The 26,947-nt window shown below is 39.8% G+C and overlaps 2 protein-coding genes and 3 non-coding genes across 6 annotated transcripts; 1 reads left to right on the top strand and 4 right to left on the bottom strand.

The window, feature by feature from the left end:
* Positions 1-595: 595 nt before the first annotated feature.
* On the bottom strand, positions 596-11,523 carry bbs2 (Bardet-Biedl syndrome 2). Of its 2 annotated transcripts, none has more exons than XM_040134295.1 (18): positions 11,411-11,523; positions 10,722-10,856; positions 10,114-10,341; positions 9,858-9,983; positions 8,904-8,966; positions 8,593-8,670; positions 8,239-8,343; positions 7,800-7,886; positions 7,518-7,653; positions 7,085-7,224; positions 6,703-6,832; positions 6,437-6,608; positions 5,718-5,847; positions 5,415-5,534; positions 4,742-4,879; positions 4,197-4,309; positions 3,480-3,628; positions 596-2,100 (listed from the first exon to the last, which is right to left on the bottom strand). In XM_040134295.1, exons 2-18 carry the CDS (start codon positions 10,836-10,838, stop codon positions 1,994-1,996), a joined length of 2,139 nt encoding a protein of 712 aa, XP_039990229.1. In that variant the 5' UTR covers positions 10,839-10,856; positions 11,411-11,523; the 3' UTR covers positions 596-1,993. The 2 variants fall into 2 exon arrangements, with proteins under 2 accessions (XP_039990229.1, XP_039990228.1); XM_040134294.1 differs by lacking the exon at positions 11,411-11,523 and adding an exon at positions 11,051-11,354.
* A 7,992-nt stretch (positions 11,524-19,515) lies between these two features.
* Positions 19,516-19,587, bottom strand: trnap-agg. Its single transcript has one exon. It is a non-coding gene; the product is annotated as a tRNA-Pro (tRNA).
* Positions 19,588-19,963: 376 nt separating this feature from the next.
* Positions 19,964-20,035, bottom strand: trnap-agg. The gene has a single exon. It is a non-coding gene; the product is annotated as a tRNA-Pro (tRNA).
* A 1,448-nt stretch (positions 20,036-21,483) lies between these two features.
* trnap-ugg lies at positions 21,484-21,555 on the bottom strand. Its single transcript has one exon. It is a non-coding gene; the product is annotated as a tRNA-Pro (tRNA).
* A 175-nt stretch (positions 21,556-21,730) lies between these two features.
* setd6 (SET domain containing 6, protein lysine methyltransferase) lies at positions 21,731-26,643 on the top strand. Its single transcript, XM_040133080.1, has 9 exons — positions 21,731-22,002; positions 22,548-22,628; positions 22,864-23,008; positions 23,108-23,249; positions 23,372-23,566; positions 23,698-23,839; positions 24,091-24,271; positions 25,944-26,074; positions 26,232-26,643. The coding sequence occupies exons 1-9, from the start codon at positions 21,976-21,978 to the stop codon at positions 26,568-26,570; spliced, it is 1,383 nt and encodes a 460-aa protein (XP_039989014.1). The 5' UTR covers positions 21,731-21,975; the 3' UTR covers positions 26,571-26,643.
* The last annotated feature ends 304 nt before the right edge of the window (positions 26,644-26,947 follow it).

Raw genomic sequence — 26,947 nt, 5'->3', positions numbered from 1 at the left:
AATATTTAATTTCTTTGCCTTGAGAAGCTCTTGAGTTGCTTTTGAAGTATGTTTTGGGTCATTATCCATCTGCGCTTTGAAGCACTGTCCTATCAGTTCTGCAGCATTTGGCTGAATCTGAGCCGATAGTATAGAACTATACACTTCAGAATTCCTCCTGCTACTTCAGCAGTCATCAATAAACACCAGTGACCCAGTTCCACTGGCAGCCATAGATGCCCTTGTCATAACACTACCTCCACCATGTTTGACAGATGATGTGGTATGCATTGAATCATGAGCCCTTCCTTTCCTTCTCCATACTCTTCTGTTGCTATCATTCAAGTTCATTTTTGTTTTATCTGTCCAAAGAACCTGTTCCAGAACTGGGCAGGCTTTTTTGGGATGTTTTCTGTCAAAGTCTAATGATACACCTGCCTCCTTGAGGTTGTTCTTGACCTGGCTAGATATTGTGAAGGGGTTTTTGTTCACCAAGGAAAGAATGTCTTCTGTGGTCTTCCAGGCCTTTTGGTGTTGCTGAGCTCGCCAGTGTATTCCTTCTTTTTAAGAATGTACCAAATTGTTGATATGGCCACTCCCAACATTTCTATCTGTCTGATAGGTTAGTTTTGTTTTTTCAGCCTAATGATAAATAATGGCCTCCTTTATTTGCATCAACACCTCTTTGGACTGCATAGTGAGTGTTCCAATGACCAGCCTAACGGTCCATAAGTATATATACACTATAAATTCACATTTCTTTTCATCTTGATTCGCTGCTATTTTCTGTCTAAGGAATATCTTACCACTCTTTATTTTACTAAGAAGAGATCACAAATATGTTGTAGAACAACATTCCTGTATCCAAGAAGTTCATAAGATACTTTTAAAATACACAACAAAGTCCAGTGACTGAAAACACCATGAATTAAAGATGAAGTGTCCTTGAGCAAAGCACTAAACCCTCAACTGCTCCACAGCTGCTAAGTGGCTGCCACTGTAAAGCAACTGTGAGTAGTGAGTAACATTACCCTAATAAATAAATACTATGAAAACTTGAAACCAATTTCCAGATGCCTACGATGTCTTTCATAAATATCCAGCCTACATGACTTGTTGCGTTTATGGAAACTTAGCTGTACCTTTGCTAAAGTTATGGATGCTTAAAATCTGTTCTGCAGTTTGAAAGTTACAATCATACCATTAAACAGATGAAGATATCCAATAAATTATAAAAGGAGACTAAAATGATTGGCTGCTGTTTTATAAAGAGAACTGGCCTCACTGTTTTTATACACACTAATTCTAGCTTCCACATTAAAATCCAACCAGAGGTACACTCAAACCAGATAGTATATGTGTGTGTGTAACTGATGAAAAAAATGTTTTTATTGCAATAATTTTGGACAGCAGCAATATGAACCTTTTAGATCAATGAAGTATAATTAATTATTCTAAAGCATCACTGAACGCAGACTATTTGTTTCGTTGCTTTTGAGGAACGGTTTGGCGAAAAGTCTCGACCTCCTGTTTTGCTACAGCTGAACTCTATGAAACAACAGCTGTTTCACTCCTACTTGCTGATCTCAAACTAATTTTGACTCGTCTCGCAAAGCTGGACTGCACAAAATCAGCTCCTCCAAAACAGCCACAGAGCTAGACTGAGATGGATGACGACTTTCCCAGTGAGTTAAGCCTGTAGTCAGCATTTTTATTTCTGAGCTCACAGAATTTCAAGTTTCAAGGAGGTGGTGCCTGTGTTGTTGCCAGGTTGTTGATTAAAACTAAGTAATGGAAAAGATGGATTAAGGCTACAACAGTGTGCCCATTCCAGAGTCATAGTGTGTTCTGCTTTTAAGTCCACACATATTTCTTGGCCTAGGCTCACTCCTTGCTGGTGCCATGCTTGACACAGATGAAGTTCACTATTACAGTACTCATCAGCTGTGTTTATGAGCAACCCTCTCTATTTCAATCTATTGGCCCATTCCTGCGTCCCGCCCTCCTTCGACCCTCAGGAGGATGCAGTGCCAGCTCTCATGATCCTGAAGAGTGAGTTGACGTTATTGCTTTTGATGGCATCTCGGCAGGCAGAGACTACTTGGTTCTTGGGCTTCCCCACTGAGGAGAAGGATGAACAGAGATAGAGAGAGATAGATAAACAGGAGGAGACAGACGGGTATGCAAGATGTTACAATACATAAAGGGTGATCCAAATGATTTTCATTGCCATTTGTTCCTGAAATCTGTATTAATATTCCTGTTCTTTTTTCTTAAGGTTTTCCCTACATTCCTTGTTATTGAATACATATTATTAATGGGCTTTGGCCATCACTGCCACAGACAAAATAAATGTCACTGTTTTAACAGCTAAATGTCTCCCAAAAAAAACCTCTTAGCTTTGTCAGTGGATGCTGTCAATGTTCCCAGTTAATGTTTTGAGACAAAATGTTTTTAACCAGAAGTATTGCCAGCTACAGTTCAGAGCCATATCTGGAGAAAATGACATAAAATGACAACATGTGGTCATGAGTGTTGTTTCCCTGTCAACCAGCTCGGGTTTGTTTCCAGCCATATTCAAATATGCTATAAAACATTTAACTGACTGGAACACATGCTGCAAACAAGGTTAATTAGATCCCTGAAAAAACAGAATTAATCAGACTGCCTTCTGTAATGTGACTGGACATAAAAACAGAAGTTTCACATTCTATACAACCATTATAATTGTTCTGTGTTATTAAAAAAAGTAGTCTTCCATCTGCATCAGCAATGCTTTGAATATTGACAATGTGCACAAAAGCATTAGTATCCCAAAAATGGAGCTTGGTAATGGCTTACAATGGACAATGCCGAGTCATGCAAACACCAGACAGAGCAAACATACGCACAAGCACTACATTCCAAAAAAACTACCCACAGACAATAGTGATTGTCCCTGATATACACATCCTTTCTTTCCTGCACAAAGGCTAAACTCCAAACCTGTCAGCCCACAGACAATTATGTAGTTAAAGGTGCTATATGTAGGTTTTTGATAAGGCTACATAACCAATTAAAGCATTAACAGATGTTTATTTACTAGTCTAGAAGAAACACAGAGTTCAGCATCAAACTTCATACCTTTACTCTCCAAGAGCCGTCTCCAGCAGTGGAAAGCAATGCCAATGTTAACTCTTGTTCTGCTTCTGTTGCTGTCCCTTCTTTTCTTCTACTGAAGTTAGCATGCTAACCAGCTAGCCCCAGCCCGTCTCGTAATACTACTCTTCAATAGTGAGTAACTGTAGCGTCCAGTCTGCCCTCAGTTCAGCATGACAGGATGAAGAAGTAGCGTGTAAAGGAATTAAGTTTGATGCTGAACTTTTCTTATAGACTAGTAAGTAAACAGTTGTTATTGCTAACATTGGCTATGTAGCAATAGCAAAAACTTACATATAATACCTTTAAAGGAGTGTGGTTGTTACAGTGTGTCTTACATGCACTCACACACGTTGGCCTACCTCGGAGTCTACCAGCCCGCTGTATTGCCTGGTTGACAGACTTGAGGCAGGCCAGTAGGGCATTGTGGTTGTTTGAGCGAATCTTATACTCATTGATAAGATCCCTGTTTAGATCATACAGCTCTCTGTAACGCTTCTTCATAGTTGTCCTACAGGATGCAGAAAAAAAAGAGAAGATATGGGAAAAAGAAAGGGCGAAAAAGAAAATAAAACAGATAAAGAGACAACATTTAGTTTTTTTTTCTGTTTGCTTCTGCAAAAAAAAAAAAAAAAAAAAAAAAAAACACCAGTGTTATCAATCTTCGGTGAAATGTACTGTTTATGTTCTTAATGGTTTTGATACAAACCCTACTTTGATTCAGAAGTCAATAGTTAGAAATTTTGCAATACAGCAGATCTTTTTCAAAGTGGACATTTGGAATTGTCATAGTATGAAAAGCACAGATGGAACTTAACATTAATGATGGCTCTTTTCTGTTAAATATTCCAGGGGAGCCATGCATAATACAAGGACTCTGGAAGTGGCTGACCTAAATGGAATGCTGCCTTCTTAAAATGTGCTTTTTCTACAGTGACATGTCAATACATCTTCTGTAAAGGTCTCTAAAGCATTGCCCATATGTTGCCTGTATTTCACACAAAAGGATTTTTAATGAGACCAGTTTAATATACTGTCACTGAATTCAATCATACTGTATGCATGTTGTGGTAACTCACATGTCACCCATAAGACGAGCATCCTCTGCTTGCACAAGCATGTTCCTGATGTAGTTGGAGTGGTCGGCCATAGCTGCAGTTAACTTCTGATGGACAGAGTGGAACTCATCCACCTTGCGTATAGATATTTAAGACCCAATATTAATACACCACAGAAGCAAAAACATGTTTCTGGTGTACTTTAGAAACAAGTCAAGGCTGCGATGTATTCATGATAGACTAAACATAGCTCATTCATGTAGTAGAGATACTTCAGCTTCCACAGGTGCTGATGTTACAACAGCATTTGATTAAACTATGTTAAGCAGTAGGTAGTAATGGGCCATAATCATGACATGATATTCATCTCCTAACTTTTCCTTTACATGGAACACAAACTAGATGATGTTCTCCTGTTTGACAAATGAATAATTTCTCATGTGCAACTTGACTTCTCTCAGCCTTCATTCTATAGGTAAAGATGAACACAAGTGACTAGGGAGTTTTTGTGGATGAGCAGCATAAAATGTCTGACAGAATAGAGTTTAATCCAAATAAAGCCAAACCTCAGTGAGCGTAGTGCGTAGCTCCTCAAAGTATCCAGGGAAATCTGCTTCTGCTGACAGGTCCTCTATTGCCAGGAAGGAGGCCAATGATTGGACCAGATCTCCGGCCAGGTCAATGTCATCGGTTTTCAGAGTTATCTGATTGGATAAATTAGGAATTAATTATGTAACTGGGTAGTTTTAGTTGATTTGTTGAACAGCATTCACTATTGTAACTTTGTGAAAATACACTAATCAGGAAAGTGCAGCTATGAGACAAGTTAATGCAGGACATGTTTATTGCTGTGCATGGTATAATTTGATCCTTTGCTACATAGCATGATAAACAGAAATCATTACTCTCAAACTACCTGGTTTCTGATTGGAATAAAATGTGGAAATTAAAATGACTGTGTGAACATCAGTTTTTAATGTAGACTGTTGTTTGTTATATTTCCAAATAAACAACTAGTCCCATTGAATTTACTGGTATTCCCAAATACTATAAATCAATGTGATTTTTTATATACAAGTTTACGTTGAACCATAAAGCTCAAGTGCGTTGATTCTCTTGTTAAAGATAAACTTGTTATGAAAACATGTTAAAAAATCTAGTGTGTCGCAATAAGAAACCAAGAATTTTGAATGAAGGTTAAAGCTAATCACATAATTGTTGTTGTGTGTTTGTGTGTACCTGTCCATTGCTGGCCATGCTAATGGACAATAGTCCCCCTCCTCTTAGTGAATTAAAAGTGACATCAGGACTCTCTACTCCCTCTGGAAGCAGGAAGTTCTGGTTCAGCCACATCACCACCTACATTCACACATAGGCATGCGTGTAAACTATTTCATACATATATCCACAGAGATCAGATTAGATTTTAATTAAAAAAAAAAAAAAATCTCGGCAGGTTATTGCCTTCAGCATAGCATGGCACTGATCAGAATCACTCTTTCCATTGTTCGCTGTTTCCCAGAGACACACTTGACAGCCTACCCGCTGTGGTCGGTCATTGATGCTGAAGGTGACCCTTCCAGTGGGCGGTGCAGCTGACGAGTCAAAATTGATGTCATACAAGGAGAAACGAGGCAGCTGCCGAGTGATTTCAAACACATGGAACTGTGTGCTGGAGATGACAGCAATAATAAGGTGCAGGAGACAAAATAGTGGTGTTAATTACATGGAGAGAAAAATACAAATATAACAATCTTCATAACGGTGTGTTCACACATATGGATACAAAGTAGTTGCAAGTATCTGGCCTCTCGTGATTTTATAGTTCTGGGGGTGTGTTGTGTTGAGAATGTAAGTTACATCCTCTGCTACAACTGGAAAGTTGTTTTCTGACATATCCGCTGCCGCCAGATAAACCAATAATGTCTGCGTTGAAAAGGTTAAAGTTCTTTCACGTAGTGGAGTATGGTTTTAAACAACTGTGCTTTCATTTCCACTGGAAAAAAATAAACGCAATTGGCTCTCGCTCTCACTGTGTCATAGGATATTTGCATAAAGTTGAGCCATACTCAACTTTCTCCTGTAGTGTAGTTGGGTGCTTTTTGAATCTGTAAAACACAGCTGGAAATCCAGGTCTCATTTACAATGAATAGCAGCTTTTGAATCCTTACGTGCAAACTGCCCGTAAGACACCATAAATTCATGAAATGACCTAAAATTTCATTATTGTTATGGTATAACAGCACTCACACACATCCTACCTAGTTTTCCCTCCAACAAAAGCTTTAATGTGCAGATCCACTGGTATGTCTTTTGGCGGGACGATGGGGACTTGGACACAGCCTGACAGGTTCTGGGCACTGGGGTGGACAACATGGCTCTCACCCTCAAATATTCCCTCTGCGAAGATGAGCACTGCACGGATAATTGTTTCTATACAGGATAAGGGGGAGATTCAGAGATTATTATTATTTACTCAGTCCTTCACATGCTTAAAATTCTCAGCTCAACTGCTAAAAAAAACTACCATTTGGTGTTGAAATGCTGAGCTCTACATGAGCCTTCTGGACCTCTGTAGCAGGTCTCACTGATAGTGCTGTCTGGACCTGAGTGTTGGCTGGTATTACACCCATCCCACTGTTAGTCTCTGACACACCCTGAAACAATATGAGAGTTTGTGTGGCTGTTACCAGATACAATTTGATACATCTTAATGTCAATTATAAATCCTGTAATTATCTCTATGAAGTCTGCTGGCTTTGAAACTAACAGGGATATTGTAAAACAATGATGAATAAAATCAGAACGGAAAAAAGATTAAGAGTGAGAGTTATCAGACCTCAGAAAAAAATGGCTGGATGGATGATTAATGGAGAGCATAATGTGTACATATATGTAAATATGTGCACCTTGGCATTCTCTTCATAGTTCCGCAATTCAAGCAGCAGATTCTGTCTGCGTTGGCTGAGCTCTCTAATGAGGTCCTGTTCAGCACTGGAGTCCATGAGATTCCCTTTTAGGTCCTTACTGGCTGGCAGGTAACCACGGACTACAGGATACACACATTGACAAGAATGATAACATCCTAAACTCAAAGGGCCATTCTCCCCCAGTTGGAGGACACATTTTTCAGTTTGGGTTAACTGACCCCTAAAAAAAATGTATGTGAACAAGCACACACATATAAACTTTCATCTTTATGACAGTTATTAAACACACAGATATAATATAAATAAAGGTCTTATATTTAACAATCACAGAAACATATAAGTTCATTTGTCCAAGAATGCGTGTAATGGCCCATATTCAACCAGTTCCAACATGTCCTCTCACACAACATACCCTCTCCCTCTATAGAGGTGCAGATGAGTTGTTTCTGTCCATCCAACCTGTAGTCTCCCTCCACCACTCCTGCTATAGAAGAGGAGAGGTTGTCTTTAAAAATGACCTCGCCTGTGCGGTCGCTACGAGCATCAATCTGGAACAAAATAGAAATATAATCCCAAAATGAACTCTACGTAGTACAACTGTAGAAATGGATCAACTGAAATCAAATGAAAAATTACATTCTTGAAGTGTGACAGGTTGTTTCTAGATGCCAGGCTTGCTAAGGTGTGTGCTGACCTTTCCATTGGACCATCCAGTGATAAGCTCCACAACCCCATCAGCATTCAGGTCAAAGGCATGGATGCTCATTGCATGATTCTTAGACTGAGTGGGGAGAGAAAACACATTATTAAATAGGAAATGGACACATTATTCACATTCAAGTTGTGGGTAAATCCTTTAAGAATCAGTTATAACCATGCTCATAAAGGCTCAAATGGTAAAAGAGATCAGATGCCCGACAGTTTGTGTGATAAAAATACAGAAAGGGGGGACAGAGACATAGAAAAAAAAGACCTAAAGCTTTCATTGTGAAACGCTAAAAAAATGATACACATATACAGTAGTATCTGTAACCCACCAAATGTCAAATCTGAGTTTAATTTACTGGTGTTTAGCTTTACTGTTTGAAAAAGGTTAGCCATTCTTGTCCAAAAATACATTATCATCGCGGTACCTTGATCCTCCAGTAGCGGGCGTTGCGGTCATAGACCCCAACAGTGCCATTAGCCAGGGCATAGCCAAACCTGCTGCCATGCATATGGCACAATGATGTTACTGTCTGTATGAAGAGGGACAGACGGAACACTTGTCAATTCTATAAGTGTTGTTCTGCTCCAGTGCAGCACAAAACAGATAAGAAAGTCTACAACATATCAATACTACCAGTACAATGATCATAACAGTTATTTTTCTATTACTGTCCCCTGTAGAAAAACTCAATTTAAAGTACTTAAAAAACACAACATACTCAAAGTAAATTAATTTTCTTTTCAGTCAACAAGCCTGGAATGAATGCAATATGTTTTACCTCATTTTCAGTCATCTCAGACACAAGCTCATCCTCTTTGAACACTCGGATGTCAAAGTCCTCAGATCCTACCAGGAGCTAACACAATGCAATATCTGATGACATTTTTTTCAATCAACAAATTACCATATTAATATGAATGAATCTGTCAATTAACTCATATGCACAGTTTTAACAGAACCTTGAACAGCGAGCTACAGAAAACAGGAGACAGATAGGAGAAAGACAAGCAACAAAACTTGCTGCAATCAAACTGCAGACATAGTGGCAACACAGCATGTGTCTCAAACTGCCAGCAAGTCAGAACTTACCTCATTTTTCCCATCCCCAGTGAAGTCACAAAGCACTAGAGATCTGACATTATCTCCAGTTACCTAAGAACAGGATACTTAATGATTACACCTTACTGAAATGTTGATCAAAGGGAAGACAATTCTTGACAGGGCTTGAAAGTAATTGCAATATACTTATTTTATGTACTTGTGTAAGATGAATTTGCCTAATAAAATAAAATGGATACCATGAATCCATCCTGTATGCGGCTAGCAAATATTTTGATATACAGAAATATAACGCACAAAAATGACAATGAAAGGAATAGAATTTCTGGATGATTTTCGATGCTTTTTTTCCTCCTAAATTAAGATGTTAAACCTGCCATCAAGTTTGACTATAATTAGTAGGGTTGATCCTAAAGATGTGTCTTTGTTCAGCTGCATCCTGGATTCATATGCTACATTGTCCCTGGGGGGTAAAATAATGTGTCTACTGTAATCAGCTTCATTTGCTTAACTTGCACATTTGCTTAAACAGTTCCAGTGCTTTCCATTATTCAGTGCATACAAACAGATACAACAAACACAAAGAGTCACATCAGAAGGATTAGCCATTACTGTCAACAAAATAATATCTATTTTATTAGTAATATCTCATATGAAACTGAGAGCACAACTTTTTTGTTAATCAGTTGACTAATTTCTCATTCTCTCTGTTTGTGGATAAGTCAAATCAGTGTGTGGCTATTTCATGGGGAACTTCATGCCTGCCAAGGTGCAGATGTGATCTTTAGGTGTAAACTGTTGAGTAATTACGTTGAATAATTATACTTTAATGTAATTTAAGTAATACATAAAGTTGGATTTGGCAAGGAAATTTGTTCTACCCAACGTATATCTCAATCTGAGTTTAACTTGTGCTACTCAATGAAACTTATATAAGACAAACTGAAGTATAGTCTGACTTCAAAGTATTGTTTTAGTTCTTACTGTCCAAAAGTGGTCGTTTCCCTCATAGTCAAAGCCTTGCAAGGCACAATTCCCTCCAATGATGGCAAGAGGAGAAGCAATGTCCCCAAGTTTCCCCAAAACGATAGCATTGGCCCCATCGGTCACCTACATCCACACACAGCACACACGGAAAGAAGGTGTTTAAAGCCAAGCCAGGCTCATGCTCTGTGTGTAAAGCATTGCATTTTAAGTATATAGTGTCAGTCCAAAGTTAGCCCTTCCCATCTCTACTCACCTCTCTGTAGAATACATCAGCATTGTCGTGGACATCATAGGCCAGCAGGTTGGTTTGGGATCCCACTAACAATGTGTCCCCAGTGGTGTCTGGTCCAAGATTTCCTGCCGTCAGACAAGTGACTGCCTGGTTGATGTTGAGCAGTGAGATGTCAGAGTCCTGGGTGCTCTGGCTCAGTCGGTGGGCCACAGGTCTCTGACCACGAGCATGAGGGTTGTGGATAAAAACCTTTCAAAGAGGAAGAAAACAGAGTTGAGGGCATGATGCGAGAACATGTTAAGAATTAAAGCATTAAAGTAAGTATAATGACATTTTTTGTAGTTGAGAGTTAACAAGTGTTGGGATGAGTGTGAGTCTAGAAGAGATATGGGGAAGTACTATAGAGTGGGGGACTTCAAAAAGAATTTGTAAGTAAAAGCTGAGAATAGGGTCGCTCTCTTTCTGCAATGTTGTATCAAGGCCACAAAAACAAGCATGGGATTTGTAGTTAAATACCTGAGAGGAATTATCATGAACTCAGACAGCCACCATGCTATGCTATCTATTTTTTGGTCATTATGAATTCACTAAAGTTATGTTGGAACAGTGAAAATGTTCATTTTCCTCACCTTTCCAGCCTGTGTAGCTGCAGTTAGGCATGGGTGGACTCCATCAAATTTCCCAATAGTCACCATGTGAGGGTTAATCTTGTGGTTCAGCTTCAGAGTAAATATGGGGACCAACATGGTGCCTACTGTATATCCCTAATCAGACAAGAGCCAACAAAAGACCAGCAGACAGACAGCGACAGAAAGTACGAGATAATTAATTATTTCAGGTCCTTTCAGACAGCAATTTAAAGACTGGCAGATCAAGCGCATGAAAAAGAAGGTCGCCATGCATACAACCAAGTGACAATGCGTGATTTTGCAAACACTAATGTAATTACTGGCTTTACCTCAGACATCCAGTGGTGATTTCTGTTGCCTAGCAACAGTGTGGCACGCTAAAGCTTTTCATCTTGCTAATCTCCCTGTCGTTTGCTGAACAAGAATGCCAATCACACAACAAAAAGACATCACGCATGACTCTCTAACATATCGTAACCCCTGTATCAATACCAAATACGATATTAATCCTTCGAAAGAAATAAATCGCCTATATTTGATTTTTAATTGCCTTACAAGCCTAGCTTAACTAGATAACGTTAACGTTGCTATTTCGATGTTGCCGGAAACAACTCCAAACTACTGACGAGACTAAAAGTAACTATAATCAGTTTTTTTTCAAAAAACCATATCAGTCCAAAAAATCTCACCTGGCCCCCTCCTAAGATGCAAATGTTAGATTTTTGTTCAAATGAGCCTGCCAGATAATGAGCTAGCTGGGTACCAGGACAACGTAGAGAGGTCACAGTGGATTCCCTGCCAACAACCGTTTCCTGTCTGCTGCTTTTCAAAATAAGAGATTCTGCTTAACTTTCTGCATATGACTGTGAGAAGAGCAGTGGTGAAATGTAATCAAGTACATTTAGGCAGAGAAATATGGTACTTTTTACTCCACTGCATTTCTTATAACTATTTTTCATGTCTAGATTTAACATGTAAATCAAATGATCGATTTGTAAAATATGATGCATTGTTACATATTAAACTTCGCGGCACTATATATAGTAGATAAATTTGCTCAATTTTGTCACTAAAGGTATCTTCCGGTGATTTAGTATTGCACTTCCTTATTGTTGGGGTTTTCATCAAAGTACACAAAATCAAAACAATTACCACGGACTTATATATTTTTAATACAAATATTTTTCACAAATACATTTTAACTTGTTTGACTTTAAAGATTACATGGTTCAGTTCTTACATGACCCATAAAACTGATTTGATAACAAATTAAACAAACAAAATAAAGAATATTTTAAACTATGTAGACAGAATAGGCAGCAGTACTGCACTTTTCCTCACACATGGAGTTGCATATTAATATTTTCCGTCTGTCTTTTTCCAGCTCACAATTTATTGTCCACTGCATAGACACTACCAGATATATACACAATGAAATTATTTTACCATGACAAAACTATACTATATATAAAAATGCCTCTGACATATGGAATTTACATCCAACAGTAGATATAGTATATAATATCGATAGAGCATGCTAGTTACAATACACAAGCACAAACAAATTGTGTTGCATAAATGTTTGTAGAACATGTGTGTTTGACCTGTCTGACTGCCTATTTGTGGTGGTGCTCCTAGTGTTTTCTAGGTGGCAGAAGAGAGTGTAGTGAGTGAGCTGCATGACAGGAATCCTAATGATGGTTTGGGTTTTCCTGAGGTAGCCAGTAAGATACTGCACATATTGAGGGCGGGTCTTTCCCAGTCATTTTTAAATCCACTAAGGAACTTTCGAAGCAGGTGACGGTCATTGGCAGTCAAGCTGTGCAGCTATAGAAGTTTGTCAGGACTGTTTAGACCAAATATTTTGAGACAATGCACAATAAAACTATCACACAAGCTTCTTACCCTTACCATTCTGTACATTCCTCTCACTGTTTTCTTAATTCAAATATCACATCAAAAAAATAAAAACTGGCAATAATAAAAAAGGTACAGTAACAGTACTTATGTTAAAGGGGATCTATTATGCTAATTTCCAGCTCTATATTTTTATCAAAGTTCACAGTTTAAACAAAATCCTTATCTATCTCATACTGCCTGTTATGCAACCCCTCAGTTGAGCCTCTGATAGAAACAAGCAATATTAGCTCCGTGCTCTTTAAGGCCCCTCTCCCTAAAAGCCCCTTTTCTTCTGATTGGCCAACTTCCGGAAACCTGCTGAGGGGCAGCATCCAGTGCTATGAGGAAAGCCTCATCCTCTTACTGATGTGGATGTTAAGGAAGCAAACTGAGAAACTACTAAGGCTTTGTTCAGACTGCAGGCAAAGCCTTTTTGTTTCTCAAATCAGATCTTTAGGACAGAATGTCAGCACTGTTATTTGCAATTGATCTAATTTGAATTGGGTGTCCAGACATCACCAACCTATCTGCATGGGTTGCTGTAGTAACAACATAGGCATAGCTACGCCGGTAACGTGACTTTCCAACATAGAAGCATGGGACATGGAGGTCTATCACCTCGCTCTAAAACAATAACGCTGTCAAGTTGTCCTCCATAGTGCCAAAAAACTGTATTTTCTGATAGCGCTCTGCTAGTAGTAGCATGGACTCTGCTCACTCAATCACACTGGATTTGAAGTTGTCATTGTGTTTCGCATTGCGAGAGACACTTTGAAATCCGATTTGAGCAGTCAGAGCGTCTTGACTGAGATGGATCTGTAGAAATCTGATTGGAATCGCATTTCAAATCACCACCAAATGTGGTTTGGAACCGATTTGCAAAAATCGCATTTTCTGTTTATATGACATTCGGTGTCTGCATGTTTTCACACATTTACTGGGACACAATACTTGTCCCAGAGGCAACACATATGTGTATGAAATATAATGTACAGTATATAAGCTGACTTTCTTACCATCAGCATCAATGGCCTCCTCCTTCTTGTAGGTCTTCGAAATGGCCTTGAAGATTTGGTCCTTTTGGTGTTCGAGGAACCAGATTTTCATGTTTGATTTTTTATTTTTTTTTTGGAAAATATTAATTTCTTTCTCTCTTCTCCTGTTTTTCTCCATCCTCTCTCCCATCTCTCTCTCTCTCTCCTCCTGGGCCTCTCTCTCTCTCTCCTCTCTCACCTGTCTCTCTCATTCTTTCCTCCTCCTCTTCTCAATCCTCTTCTGTCTTTCAACTTCCTCCCTCTCCTGTCTTTCTTTCTTCCCCCCTTTCCTGTGTCTCACTTTCCTCCATCTCATCTCTCAAAAAATGTGTCGAAAATTTTGACATTTAATTCATTTCCTGTGGACCTTAGTGGAAATGAAGATTTATTAAGTATAATTCTGCACTTTACAGAACAGCCATGTTCAAGTCACCATACCAGTCAGCAAACTTAAGAAGTATTTCTAAAAAAGGACCCACTTTCTTTTCATCATCTTCCTCTTCCTCCTCTTGATTTTTTTATTCTGTCCCTTTCTCCTTCTTATGTTTTATTTTTTCTTCCATTTTTTGGTGTTTCTTAAGCAGCTTCTTCCTCTTACCCTGTTGCCTCCATGTTCTTATCTCCTTCACTTCTGGAGTATCATCTGAAAGAAACATAATATCAAAGGTAAGCCTGGAGTACAGCTTAACACCTGCAACCCTCCAATCATTTAGGTGTGAACAGTAGAATCTTGTCAATCTGACATCTTCATAAAAAACATTGAAAGTGACCATTTAACTAAAGGAAGCAACGCATATGTGTATGAAATATAATGTACAGTATATAAGCTGACTTTCTTACCATCAGCATCAATGGCCTCCTCCTTCTTGTAGGTCTTTGAAATGGCCTTGATGATTTGGTCCTTTTGGTGTTCAAGGTACCACAGTTTCATGTTTGAAATGACTCCCTTTTTTGGAATGGATTCATTTCCTTCTGTCTCCTCCCATCTCTCTCTCTCTCTCTCCTGTCTCTCTCGTTCCTCCCTCTTCCTCCTTTTCTCCATCTTCTCCTTTCTTTCAACTTCCTCCCTCTCCCATCTTGCTCTTTCCTCCTGCTCCTGTCTTTCTGTCTCCTCCCATTCCCATCTCTCTCTCCCCTCCTGTCTCTCTTTTTCTTCCCTCCTCTTCTCCATCTTCTCCTGTCTTTCAGCTTCCTCCATCTCCTGTCTCTCTCTCTCCTCCTGCTCCTGTTCTTTCCTCCATCCTTCTCCATCCCTTTCTCACTCTGTCAAATTGTGTTGTTCTCACTTTTCAGTATTCTGAAAGATAAATTAATATATCTTTTAATGTAATTGCAAAATAAATTTTAAGTAGACTTTAAAATTTGACTTTTTATTATTCCGTTTACATGTTTCCCATCCCAATGAATTTGTCTTTGGCTTTACATTTACAGTTCCCCCTCTAACCACTTTCATTTACAGGCTGCTCTCTTTAAAGATTCGTAACCACAACAGGAGGTCTGATTTACCAGCTTTAGAGCTCCGACCTTGCGCAGGACACTCTAGTGGTAGTGATCACTACCTTTTAGTCAACAAAAATGGCATACCCACCAAAGTACTTTTACTACACGTTTTTTAACACTGAGTGCACTACCATCTCTTCAGCACAACAAAAGATGCACATTCTGGGCAACTTACTAAAAAATGCAATCAATTACTCATTATTTACTACATTTTGGAAAAGTAGCCAAGTTAATCTGCATCGTGAACAAAAAAAAGTAATAAGTTACGGCTATATTACTTTTCGTTATTAACTGCAACTCCTTTAAAGGATTCAAAAACTCTGGAACTGACACCCATAGAGGTTGCATTTTCTGTATTTAACGTGTAGAAATAACAAACAGTGCTGGTTTAGATGTCTTACTGACCATCGACAGGTAACGTCCTCCCAGCGAAGCCGCGGCGTTCACACTGTGGTTATCACACGTCCCATCCCTTAAAAACTACCAAACTCAAGTGACCCCGCTCCCCTCCAGCACCTGCGCCTGAGCTAGCCAACAGGTACCGGTCTTGCCGCAGGATCTTCACTGAACACAGCCACAGTTAATATCAAGACTCTAAATAAGTCCCGGTACTGAATACGGACACAGTTAATATCAAGCCTCCAAATAAGTTTGAAGTGAGACTTCAAAAAAGGACGACCTCTCGAAATACCGACATAACGGAGCGTTACTAGGATTAGTGACTAGAGTTATAATATAAATACTGACTTTCAGAGATTAATCCTTTCATTTAGGTTACTCATTTGCGTTAGAGAAAAATTATTATTATTATTATTATTACTCTAATACTCAAATGTTATTTAGTGATGTGTTCCCAACACTGTAAACAAAAATTTATGCAATGAAAAAATGTAATTATTTACGTAATAAGACAGTGAAAATATTTCTTTTCCGAAAGAATATATTTTTTCAAACACGAAAACAATTAGCCAAAATGCTAACGCTAAGCTAATTTTAAGATACCACTAATGCTAATGCTAGCTAATTTGCCAAACAAGCCTAGTTTAGCTAGCTTAGAACTAAAGTTGATTTACCGCTCCAAAGGTCTTGGTGAAAGTGATGTCCGCGAGCGCCGTGCCTGTATTTATATTCTGCCAGCATTCTGGAATACAGTTGCTCTGGGTGATCAGCACCCAGAGCAACTGCACACCAGCAACTGGTGTGACATTCAAAACACATGGCTAAAACACAACAGGATTTTGTGCAGTTATATTAAACATTTTCACAAGACAATGGCATGGCACATCAGCCTATTGTATCATCCTAACTACACATAGTTGAGACTAACTATTCTATGTGTACGTGTGTTGAAAAAAAGATTAATTTATCACTTATCAATTGACACATACAGTTGATCAACTCATTGATTGTTTCAGCTCTATTTACAAGTTTTCCCAAAGTCTTAAATACAGTACACAAATACACTTAAGGTGGTGACCCTACTAACTCGAAAGTGATCAGTGGTATAATTACTATAACTAGGAAATAACATGTAAGAGAAAGGAGAGAGAAAGTAATACAGAGTAAAGAAAGGAATTTCCCAGCTGTAACTAACAAAGTTAACTACCTTAATGCTGTTACTTGCAGAACATATAGGCAGGTATAGTAAGATCTAATCACAGAATGTTTATGACAGGTAGGTGCAAGTGTAAGATCCGATTACTGATGATCCAGATGAGACATCCACATATGCAACTTGTGACTTTATGCAATATATCACTCAAATTCACTTTATAATTACAGTTGTTTTATGTGAAAATGTTTTTTTTCCTTTTTTCGATCTTGTTTGTCATACACAAGTTAATGGGACCTTGCAGGGATGTTCAGTACAGATGAGGCCAGAGCAACCTACATGAAGGTAGGTACTGTAAGTACAATAGAAAAGCTCTCGTCTTTTCCTCCTTGGAGTACTCGTATTCTTTTCACTGCTTCCTGGGTTTTTTTAAGTTTAACTCATCATCCTCATGTATTCTGTCTGTTTTCATTTATGGTATCAGTGTGAACATATTTGGTTTAAGTTTAAACTCAGAGACTGCAGCCTTGTGTCTTCCATTTACCTTAGAAATTAACTTTACAACAGCTGTTTAGATTTCTGTAGCCCCACAGGGGATAAAAAAAGGGCGCATCCAGAATTTGAAATCGGGACCTCTCACACCCTAAGCAAGAATCATACCCCTAGACCAATGAGCCTGCCTGCGAGTTCTGACCATCTGTATGTCTTTGCTGCTATGACCTGTGCTTGAAGTCTTCAAACTGGTGATGTGGCACATTGGGGCCCTACACCTCATCTAGTCCAACAGCACCATCTAGTGGTCTCATTTATATGTTCATCTTACTGTGCATGACAAGCATGCCCCACAGACCACTCACTGTAGTTCAGAGATTGGTTTCCCCCCTCAGATTGATCCGATAGGACAAGCTAAATTGATAGTAACTCCAATGTGCTGTGGCTGGTCTGATATATTTGTACTGAATGGGAAATTTTAAAAAAGCATCTTCTGAAGCAGTTGACAGCATTGAGTTTTAATTGAGTGTTAACATCACCTTATGAACAAGTGTGTTTTAGTATGACTGGATAATCCTAACTACACTGAACTGAACTAAACTGATTAAACAGGGCTCGTCCGGGATTTGAACCCGGGACCTCTCGCACCCTAATCAAGAAACATACCCCTAGACCAACGACCCATAAAAAGCCAGTTGTTCAAATCTGTATTTTTATGTTGCTGAGCCCGGTAATTGAACCCTTCAAACTGGTGATATGGCAACGTGAGGCTCCAAATTTCAACTAGTCCAACAGCACCCTCTAGTGGTCCCATTTATATGTTCAGTTTAGTGTCTGTTTCACCCTTTTTCCTTTACAGAGAAGTCATCTCTGGAGAGCTCTTCAGGCTGGGTTCCCCTGCTGCTGGCTCTGCTTTACGAGTACACATTCTCTGCGAGAATCATACCCCTAGACCAACGAGCCATAAAAAGCCAGTTGTTCACATCTGTATTCTCTCGCTGCTGAGCCCGTTAATTGAACCCTTCAAACTGGTGATATGGCAACGTGAGGTTTGACATTTCATCTAGTCCAACAGCACCCTCTAGTGGTCTCATTTATATGTTCAGTTTACTGTGCTTGACAGGCATGCCCCACAGACCTGTACATCATCAACCCATTCTCTCTAACCATACTGGCCAAAAATTTTAGGATGGATGTATTTCTCTGCAGGTGTACGTGAGCAAAGAGGGAACAGTAGCGGAGTATGGGATGCTGGCTAAGGACAACATAGAGGAGGGGGAGGTTTTATTCACCATCCCCAGATCAGCTCTTCTCCACCAGGGAACAACCAAGGTCTCTGCCCTGCTGGAGAAAGGTAGCTGTTACAATTATAAAGAAGTTTTTCACAAGATTGAAACTGCCTGCATTATCCCTCTGTCTGTAACCCCTCTGTTTCTCCCTTTTTCCTTTACAGAGAAGTAATCTCTGGAGAACTCTTCAGGCGTGGTTCCCCTGCTGCTGGCTTTGCTTTACGAGTACACATTCCCACAGTCCCACTGGAAACCCTACCTGTGTCTGTGGACGGACTTCAAGACACTGGATCACCCCATGTTCTGGTAAGAAACAGTTTCTAATCAGTGTCTAATTCTCATCCTAGAGATCACTTGTCAGTCAGTGTTGTTGGTACTGTAGCAGGTTTGTCCTTGATTTTTTTTGTCGATAAAGTGTGAATTTGGAGCTTTCGTTACAGTAATTTACAGTCCATCCGTTCAGGTCTAAAGAGGAGAGAGGCAGACTGTTGAGGGGAACAGGTATTCCAGAGGCTGTGGACACAGACTTGACGAACATCCGTAGGGGGTACACAGACGTGGTCCTGCTTTTCATCACCCAGCATTCTGACATCTGGAACCCCAACACACACACACTAAAACTGTACACACAACTGGTGGCCTTTGTCATGGCCTACAGGTCAGTGAGCATGTACGTTCATGTACATAAATCATTTGGATCTTTTTTCTCTTGTCACCCTGCGTTCTAAAATCTGATCTCCTTCGTCCGTTCCTTCATGCCGTCCCTGTTCTTCCTATTTCTCTCCGTAGTTTCCAGGAGCCACAGGAAGAGGAGGATGAGGAAGAGGCAGAGGAGAAGTCACCGGTGAGCTGACTCAACCACTTTAATATTGATGGACTTTTTTCTTGTTTCAACTGTCTAGATTTGATAGTTTGTTGTTTAGTCTGCCAGAACAGCTTTTCATCTGTGAAGACACACAACTGAGAAGTGAGGACACACTGTCACACAATTTATTGGCTAGTATGATCCCTAGATGGAAAAATAAACAGGGCTCGTCCGGGATTTGAACCCGGGACCTCTCGCACCCTAAGCGAGAATCATACCCCTAGACCAACGAGCCTGTAGACATGGTTGTTAACATCTCTATTTTTTTGGTGCTGAGACCTGTACTTGAAGTCTTCAAACTGGTGATGTGGCAAATTGGGGCCCCACACATCATCTAGTCCAACAGCACCCTCTAGTGGTCTAATTTATATGTTCATGGGAAAGGGAAATTTTAAAAAAGCATCTTCTGAAGCAGTTGACAGCATTGAGTTGGATTTTGAGTGCCGGCATGACCTGATTTATCAAGTGTGTTCTAGTAAGTCTGGATAATCCTAACTACAATTAGTGAGCACTTTGGCAATGTTCCCCAAAGAGTTCTAATGGAAGAGTTCACTGTCAGACAATTTATTGGCTAGTATGATCCCTAGATGAAAAAAAAAACTGATTAAACAGGGCTCGTCCGGGATTTGAACCCGGGACCTCTCGCACCCTAAGCGAGAATCATACCCCTAGACCAACGAGCCTGCACATGTTGTTTTTAACATCTGTATTTTTTTGTTGCTGAGCCCGGTAATTGAACCCTTCAAACTGGTGATGTGGCAAATTGGGGCCACACACCTCATCTACTCCAACAGCACCCTCTAGTGGTCTCAAGTATATGTTCATCTTACTGTGCATGACACGCATGCCCCATTGACCAATCACTGTAGTTCAGTGTTTGGTTTCCCCCCTCAGATTGATCCGATAGGACAAGCTAAGTTGATTGTAACGCCAATGTGCTGTGACTGGTCTGATATATTTGTACTGAACGGGAAATTTTAAAAAAGCATTAGTACGATCCTTAGATTAAAAAAACAAAAACAAAAAACAATCAAACAGGGCTCGTCCAGGATTTGAACCCAGGAACGTTTGCAACCTAAGCGAGAATCATACCCCTCCTAGAAAAACAATGACGGACAGCACTGCCAGTTTCTCCTAAAGCTTAGTATAAGTGAGATTTTGGTATCACCTCCTGAGCAAGGCTGAATAATTGGGGGGAAAGGCAGCTGAGTCAGCACTTCTACAAACAACAGCCTTACATATAAAACATGCAGCATTTGCTATGTGGCATAGCATCTCTTCTTTTTTTCTGCCAGATACTGCAGGTTTTATTTCATCAAAGCATGTGTTTCGTGACATTAATGGGGGTCACTAGGAGTGGGCCACCTCCGTTTGTACTGTTGGATGACACCCTGTAGTTGCTACATTTTTATGGTGGTGTAATTTTTAGCAACATATCAGCTGATAATCTTGCAATGCTGGGATCTGGCAGTGTGTTACCCTGACATGTTCATTGCATTTTATATAAATGTTTAATGTATTTTATATTTTCTTTTAGGCATTTGAGCTAATGTTTAAAGTTGAAATTGTTTGTGTAAAAGCCTGGGAAACCTTTGAGTTAAGGGAGCAAGTTAGCTTTGCCTGTCCTTTTCTCAGGTTTCATCACATTTAAAAGTTATCGTGGACTGTGGTCAAGTAATTATTGATCCAGCTGATAATTGGATCTGATATTCTTTTTTTTTTTTTTAATCATTTTGATTCAGAGTCTAACAGGTTTTTCTCATTTTTGATAAAAACTTAATTTAAAAGTTGTGGTAGACCAATAATCAGTTGAGCTGATGAGTATATTTGCTTATCTACTTTACTTAAATTGCCCATCATTGTGGTTTTTGCTTGAGGTAAACCTGAAATGCTGTATACTATCCACATACTTTCCAGCATTTCTGTATTTAAATTAAGTGGTTTTATATCATCAAACTGTTCTACATATTATTCCAATGTTTTGTTATTAATTGTAAACTCCTAATGGAAGAAGTTTTTGACTGCGGTTTCAGGGTTACCTGATTTACATTTCCTGTGTGCTGCACCTGGTTGTCATTTGGGGTTTCTTGTGTTTTAGCCACTGTGACCTTTGACCCTGGTGTTTAAAATAGGGCTCGTCCGGGATTTGAACCCGGGACCTCTCGCACCCAAAGCGAGAATCATACCCCTAGACCAACGAGCCTGTATATTAGCGTATATTATAAATGAATTTCTTTCTAAAATTATTTCAAATATATATTACGACATATCTCAAACACAAATACACACCATCATCAAAGAGACACCACAGTCACTAAAAGAGCTCGTCTGATATCCATACTTGATTTTATTTTGCTATAACGGTATATTTTAACACGTTTTTGGCTCTTAATTTTAGTTATCTTAATTCATCTTCTCTTTGTTATGTTCATGACGTCGAAGAAAGCTTCAGAGCCACATAACACGGTATGCTCGTATGTTCGGCTGCCTGCAAGACAGAGCTCAGGTCAGAATGATCCGAGGAATATTCATAGCCCGTGTATCCGCATGCTGAAGTTAGCTTGGAGCTAGTTTATCAGTACCAGCGGTCGCTCAGTCCTTGGTTTGGTATTACATTCACAAAATGGCAACAGAAGCGAAACGACCCAAGGTGAAAACTTCATCGGTTTAAATCTAAAAACACAGCGGATAATGCAGGATGTATTTGTATGTTTGCCTTTGTGCTTACATATAATTAACTACAGTCAGCTACACTGTACACAGCCAGCTACATGTTTGAATAGCTGCTAGCGGTGCGTGCTGTGGTGTCTAACTCAGCTTCATGTGTTGTAGGAGTAAGCTACTTTAGCTAGATAAAGTTATCATCGGCGTTAGTCTGTGAGTGTATTTTCATGGTATTTTCACTGTTTTACCACCAGTCATAGCTGCATATATATGTTGAAGTTGTAACCATTTTAATGAAATAGAAACCATATGGATTATCAAACAAGGTAGCTAGTTTTTTTTTTTTTTTTTTAAACAAACTTAAAACAAGAAAGTTAGACAACCTCTTGTCATCAGTGTACCACTGTGGTTGTAAAACAGATGTTGCCTTTGTCTTATAGGGAGAACCAAGTGCATCATAGCATTAGGTCACAGACGCCTATCATATTAGTGATGCTCAAGTTTTTATCCATGTGGCTCTGTTGCTGACAGGTAGATGATGGCTCAGAGCTGAGTCCTCTGGAGAATTTTCTACAGTGGTGCAGTAGAGTTGGTCTGGTACTCAGCAACAAGGTATGTTATCACAACCTGCACCAGGATCCTGCCAGACAGACACCCAGTATTGTGCCACTGAATTTCTTTAAGTAATCAGTCTCTGTGTCTGTCTGTCTGACAGCCATGCAGTTTATTATCTATTATTTTTGTTTTTCAGTATTTAAATTTTATAAGACTGTCCACTTCCCGAATTGAACCCATTCTCTCTAACCATACTGGCCAAAAATTTTAGGATGGATGTATTTCTCTGCAGGTGTACGTGAGCAAAGAGGGAACAGTAGCGGAGTATGGGATGCTGGCTAAGGACAACATAGAAGAGGGGGAGGTTTTATTCACCATCCCCAGATCAGCTCTTCTCCACCAGGGAACAACCAAGGTCTCTGCCCTGCTGGAGAAAGGTAGCTGTTACAATTATAAAGAAGTTTTTCACAAGATTGAAACTGCCTGCATCATCCCTCTGTCTGTAACCCCTCTGTTTCTCCCTTTTTCCTTTACAGAGAAGTCATCTCTGGAGAGCTCTTCAGGCTGGGTTCCCCTGCTGCTGGCTCTGCTTTACGAGTACACATTCTCACAGTCCCACTGGAAACCCTACCTGTGTCTGTGGACGGACTTCAAGACACTGGATCACCCCATGTTCTGGTAAGAAACAGTTTCTAATCGTTGTTGGTACTGTACTGTAGCAGGTTTGTCCTTGATTTTTTTTGTCGATAAAGTGTGAATTTGGAGCTTTCGTTACAGTAATTTACAGTCCATCCGTTCAGGTCTAAAGAGGAGAGAGGCAGACTGTTGAGGGGAACAGGTATTCCAGAGGCTGTGGACACAGACTTGACGAACATCCGTAGGGAGTACACAGACGTGATCCTGCCTTTCATTACCCAGCATCCTGACATCTGGAACCCCAACACACACACACTAGAGCTGTACACACAACTGGTGGCCTTTGTCATGGCCTACAGGTCAGTGAGCATGTACGTTCATGTACATAAATCATTTGGATCTTTTTTCTCTTGTCACCCTGTGTTCTAAAATCTGATCTCCTTCGTCCGTTCCTTCATGCCGTCCCTGTTCTTCCTATTTCTCTCCGTAGTTTCCAGGAGCCACAGGAAGAGGAGGATGATGAAGATGAGGATGAGGAAGAGGAGAAGGCCCCCAACCTACCGATGATGGTTCCCATGGCTGACATGCTTAATCATGTGTCCGATCACAACGCTAATCTGGAGTTCACACTGGTGAGCTGACTCAACCACTTTAATATTGATGGACTTTTTTCTTGTTTCAAATGTCTAGATTTGATAGTTTGTTGTTTAGTCTGCCAGAACAGCTTCTCATCTGTGAAGACACACACCTGAGAAGTGAGGACGCATGTTTTTATTAAATAAAGAGTATATTTGACATTGAGACCTAAGCTGTGAATTACACAGTGTAAACACAGTGTAAGCAAATTCTTTTTTTTATTCTCTTTGCACTCCATCTTTCTCAGGACAGTCTGAAGATGGTTTGCGTGCGCCCCATTCGTAAAGGCGAGGAGGTATTTAACACCTATGGGCAGATGGCCAACTGGCAGCTGCTTCATATGTATGGCTTCACAGAACCATATCCAAGCAACAGTAACGACACTGCTGACATCCCCATCACCAACCTCTACAAAGTGGCCACACAAGGTGATTGACAAGTGACCACAGAGTCATCATAAGAGAGAGGTGTTGAGGAAAGAAACAAGAAGGGTTGCAGAGAGAAGAGACAGTTGTAGAGAGATTACAGAGGAAGTACAGGAGAGAGGATGTAACATAATTCATGGGACCAGACCAGACTGAATAAGTCAGTGTGCTCGGGGATGCTTGAAGCCAAGCAGCGTTGGGGGTGTTGAGAGAAACTGCTTCGTATAATGATGTCATGCGAAATGTTCCATAACATTTGTGGATTTTGTACAATTTACTTATAACATTTGTCATATTTACATTTTTTTAAAAACACCGACAGAAAACATGGCAAGAACACTAAAGGTCAGGCCGTTCAAGAGAGAAAATTGAGATGAGAGTTTGAGCTTTATTCATGCATCCTTGTTAAAGGACTCTATGGGTGTATCATCATAACACTGTGATTTTATGAACTAAGACAACCTGTTGTGTATCTGTCTCCCGCGCATGCCGCTGCAGGTCTATTGAACGTGCGTTTGACCAGCTTTGTAACCATTAACGTGAGACAGTTGATACAGGTTAACCTCAGGATGTGCCTGTTAGCAGACACTCCAGACTGCAGTATAGATTCACACATTGCCGATAAACCCTGAGAATTACACAGGAAATGTTGAAAGTTTCACTTCTGTCCATACACACAAGCTTCCTCTCCTTTTAGAGTCAGTTAATACTTTGACAAACCTCCAAACGTTAGATCAATCGCTACAGTTATTGGATCTACTTCATAACAAAGAGCTGTAATCAAGTCACTGCATCTTAATGAAATATGGCGGTGACTACTACACATATAAAGAAAAGTAGAACCATGTTAATGTCACCTTATATGGATAGTAGCGCCCCAAAAAGGTAGATAAATCAATTAACTGGCCGGACTGAAGTCAGCTCTGCTTTTTTTAACCTACAGTATGACCAGTGACTCCTCTTTGGTTATTTTGACTTAGTGGTACTTGGAAAAATACCATCACAAACTTGATAATAAATGCATAAAACTGCAAATATTCATGCAGACCTTTTAGTCTACACATAAATACACAATTAAAAATAGGAAAACAATAGGTTGAAGTTCAAGCCTTATAATTGTCATTCTTGATTTCTATTGTTCCTGGTTGTAGGGGTTGCTACAATACCCTCAGCACCGAGGTAAGCTAAAACTGTCCAATTAGATTACCAACTGGTATTTTGTGATTAAAATAATAAAAAACTGTTTAAAATTTAGCAGCCAGCCAACAGTGTCACTATGAGTTGTGTTTTTCACGTTTGTCTTTTTGGTCACATTGTAGGTGTGGCCTTTTGCAGATTTGTTAGTGTGATACAGACGTTTTCTGGCAGCACTGTATGACAGCTGTTGAAATTTGTGCAAGGTTGAGTTTAGTTTGTAGCAAGGGTTTGTTTGTATATGTGTAATTGTATATCGGTGGAAATGAAACGTGTAGAAATAGTTCTACCTAGATGTGGACGTTGCATTGTCTCAATCAGTTCGAAGGACAAGAAATATTGTTCTTATCAGAATCATAGTTTTACAATGGCGATTAGCAAGAATACACACTGATTTGTCAGAGGCCAGCCCCTTCAGATAAATGTCCAGCAGAAAACCCTCCCTCCACACCTTTTCATCTTCTCCTCCTCCCCGGTGTAGAGTCTGATTTGGACCGGCAGCTGGTGGAAGAGCAGTGGCAGATGCTGCGTCAGATGATGCAGGAGAAAGGAGCCTTTGTCTTTGGTAAACAGGGCTGCCTTACTGACACAGAGCTACATACTGCACTCAAGGTGAGGGACTACATACACCAGGGCTGCTTTAAACCATCTGTTTGCTTGTAAACTGAACAAAAACCCCAGGAAACACATAAAAGACCACCTAGTTAGAGATGAGTATTTGGTGAATGGCTGTTAGTTGACACATGATTCTTGCTTTGTGTATCTCCAGGTGCTGTGCATGTCAAAGGAAGAGTTCTCAGAGTTCAAAGAAAATGAAGGATGGGAGGAAGATGATGAGGAAGACGAGAAGATTTCCCTTGCTTTCTCTAACGAGGGCCTCCCAGGATTAAAGGCTTCATGGAAATGGCTGATTCATGAAGCAGCCCGTCTAACGCTGCGGTCCTATGAGGACGAGCAGGTGGAGGGGAAGGTCGTGGACAGCGACCGGGCGCTCATAGAGGACAAGGCAGCACTTGCGGGACTGAGCAGCAGGCAGCAGAATGCACTGCAGGTACAATATGGACAGAAGAGCATCCTGTCCAGACTGATGGACCTCACTAAGTCATGAGTTCAGCTGAGACAGGAACCAGGACCAGGACCACAGTGGAAGCTTTTTTTTTTTTTTTTTTTAATCTCAAGAGGAAAACTACAATTTACCTTTCAAAACAAATTGTCAATATTATTTTTTCCCCTAAAAACACTTCTTTTATTTTCAACAGTTCTTGTTTTGTACTCTGATGACAATATACATTATACACTTGTTGAGATTCTGAGGTCATACTGCATCTGTCCTCAGACTGGGACATGACAGTCTGCAAAACTCACAACCCTTTTAAAGCCATTAAAAGTTCAAGATTAACTCAACCTGTGGCAGAACAGCGTCAGTCACTAGTACACCTGGATCTTTGTGCTGGATCAGTTTTTGCATCTAAATTTTTTTTTTTT

Source organism: Xiphias gladius, chromosome 8 (assembly GCF_016859285.1).
Source record: "Xiphias gladius isolate SHS-SW01 ecotype Sanya breed wild chromosome 8, ASM1685928v1, whole genome shotgun sequence".
NCBI classification, from domain to species: Eukaryota; Metazoa; Chordata; class Actinopteri; order Istiophoriformes; family Xiphiidae; genus Xiphias; species Xiphias gladius.
Note: the sequence above shows the minus strand (reverse complement) of the source record. Positions and strands in the feature narration are given on the sequence as shown.

Excerpts from the sequence above, each read along its gene's own strand:
- bbs2 (XM_040134294.1), bottom strand. Across the intron at positions 6,609-6,702 it reads CAGCATTTCAACACCAAATG|AAACAATTATCCGTGCAGTG; the intron begins GTAGTTTTTTTT and ends TATCCTGTATAG. Across the intron at positions 5,848-6,436 it reads TTTGTTGGAGGGAAAACTAG|CACACAGTTCCATGTGTTTG; the intron begins GTAGGATGTGTG and ends TGTCATCTCCAG.
- setd6 (XM_040133080.1), top strand. The coding sequence starts at position 21,976 with ATGGCAACAGAAGCGAAACGACCCAAG. Across the intron at positions 22,629-22,863 it reads GTCTGGTACTCAGCAACAAG|GTGTACGTGAGCAAAGAGGG; the intron begins GTATGTTATCAC and ends ATTTCTCTGCAG. Across the intron at positions 23,250-23,371 it reads CTGGATCACCCCATGTTCTG|GTCTAAAGAGGAGAGAGGCA; the intron begins GTAAGAAACAGT and ends CCATCCGTTCAG.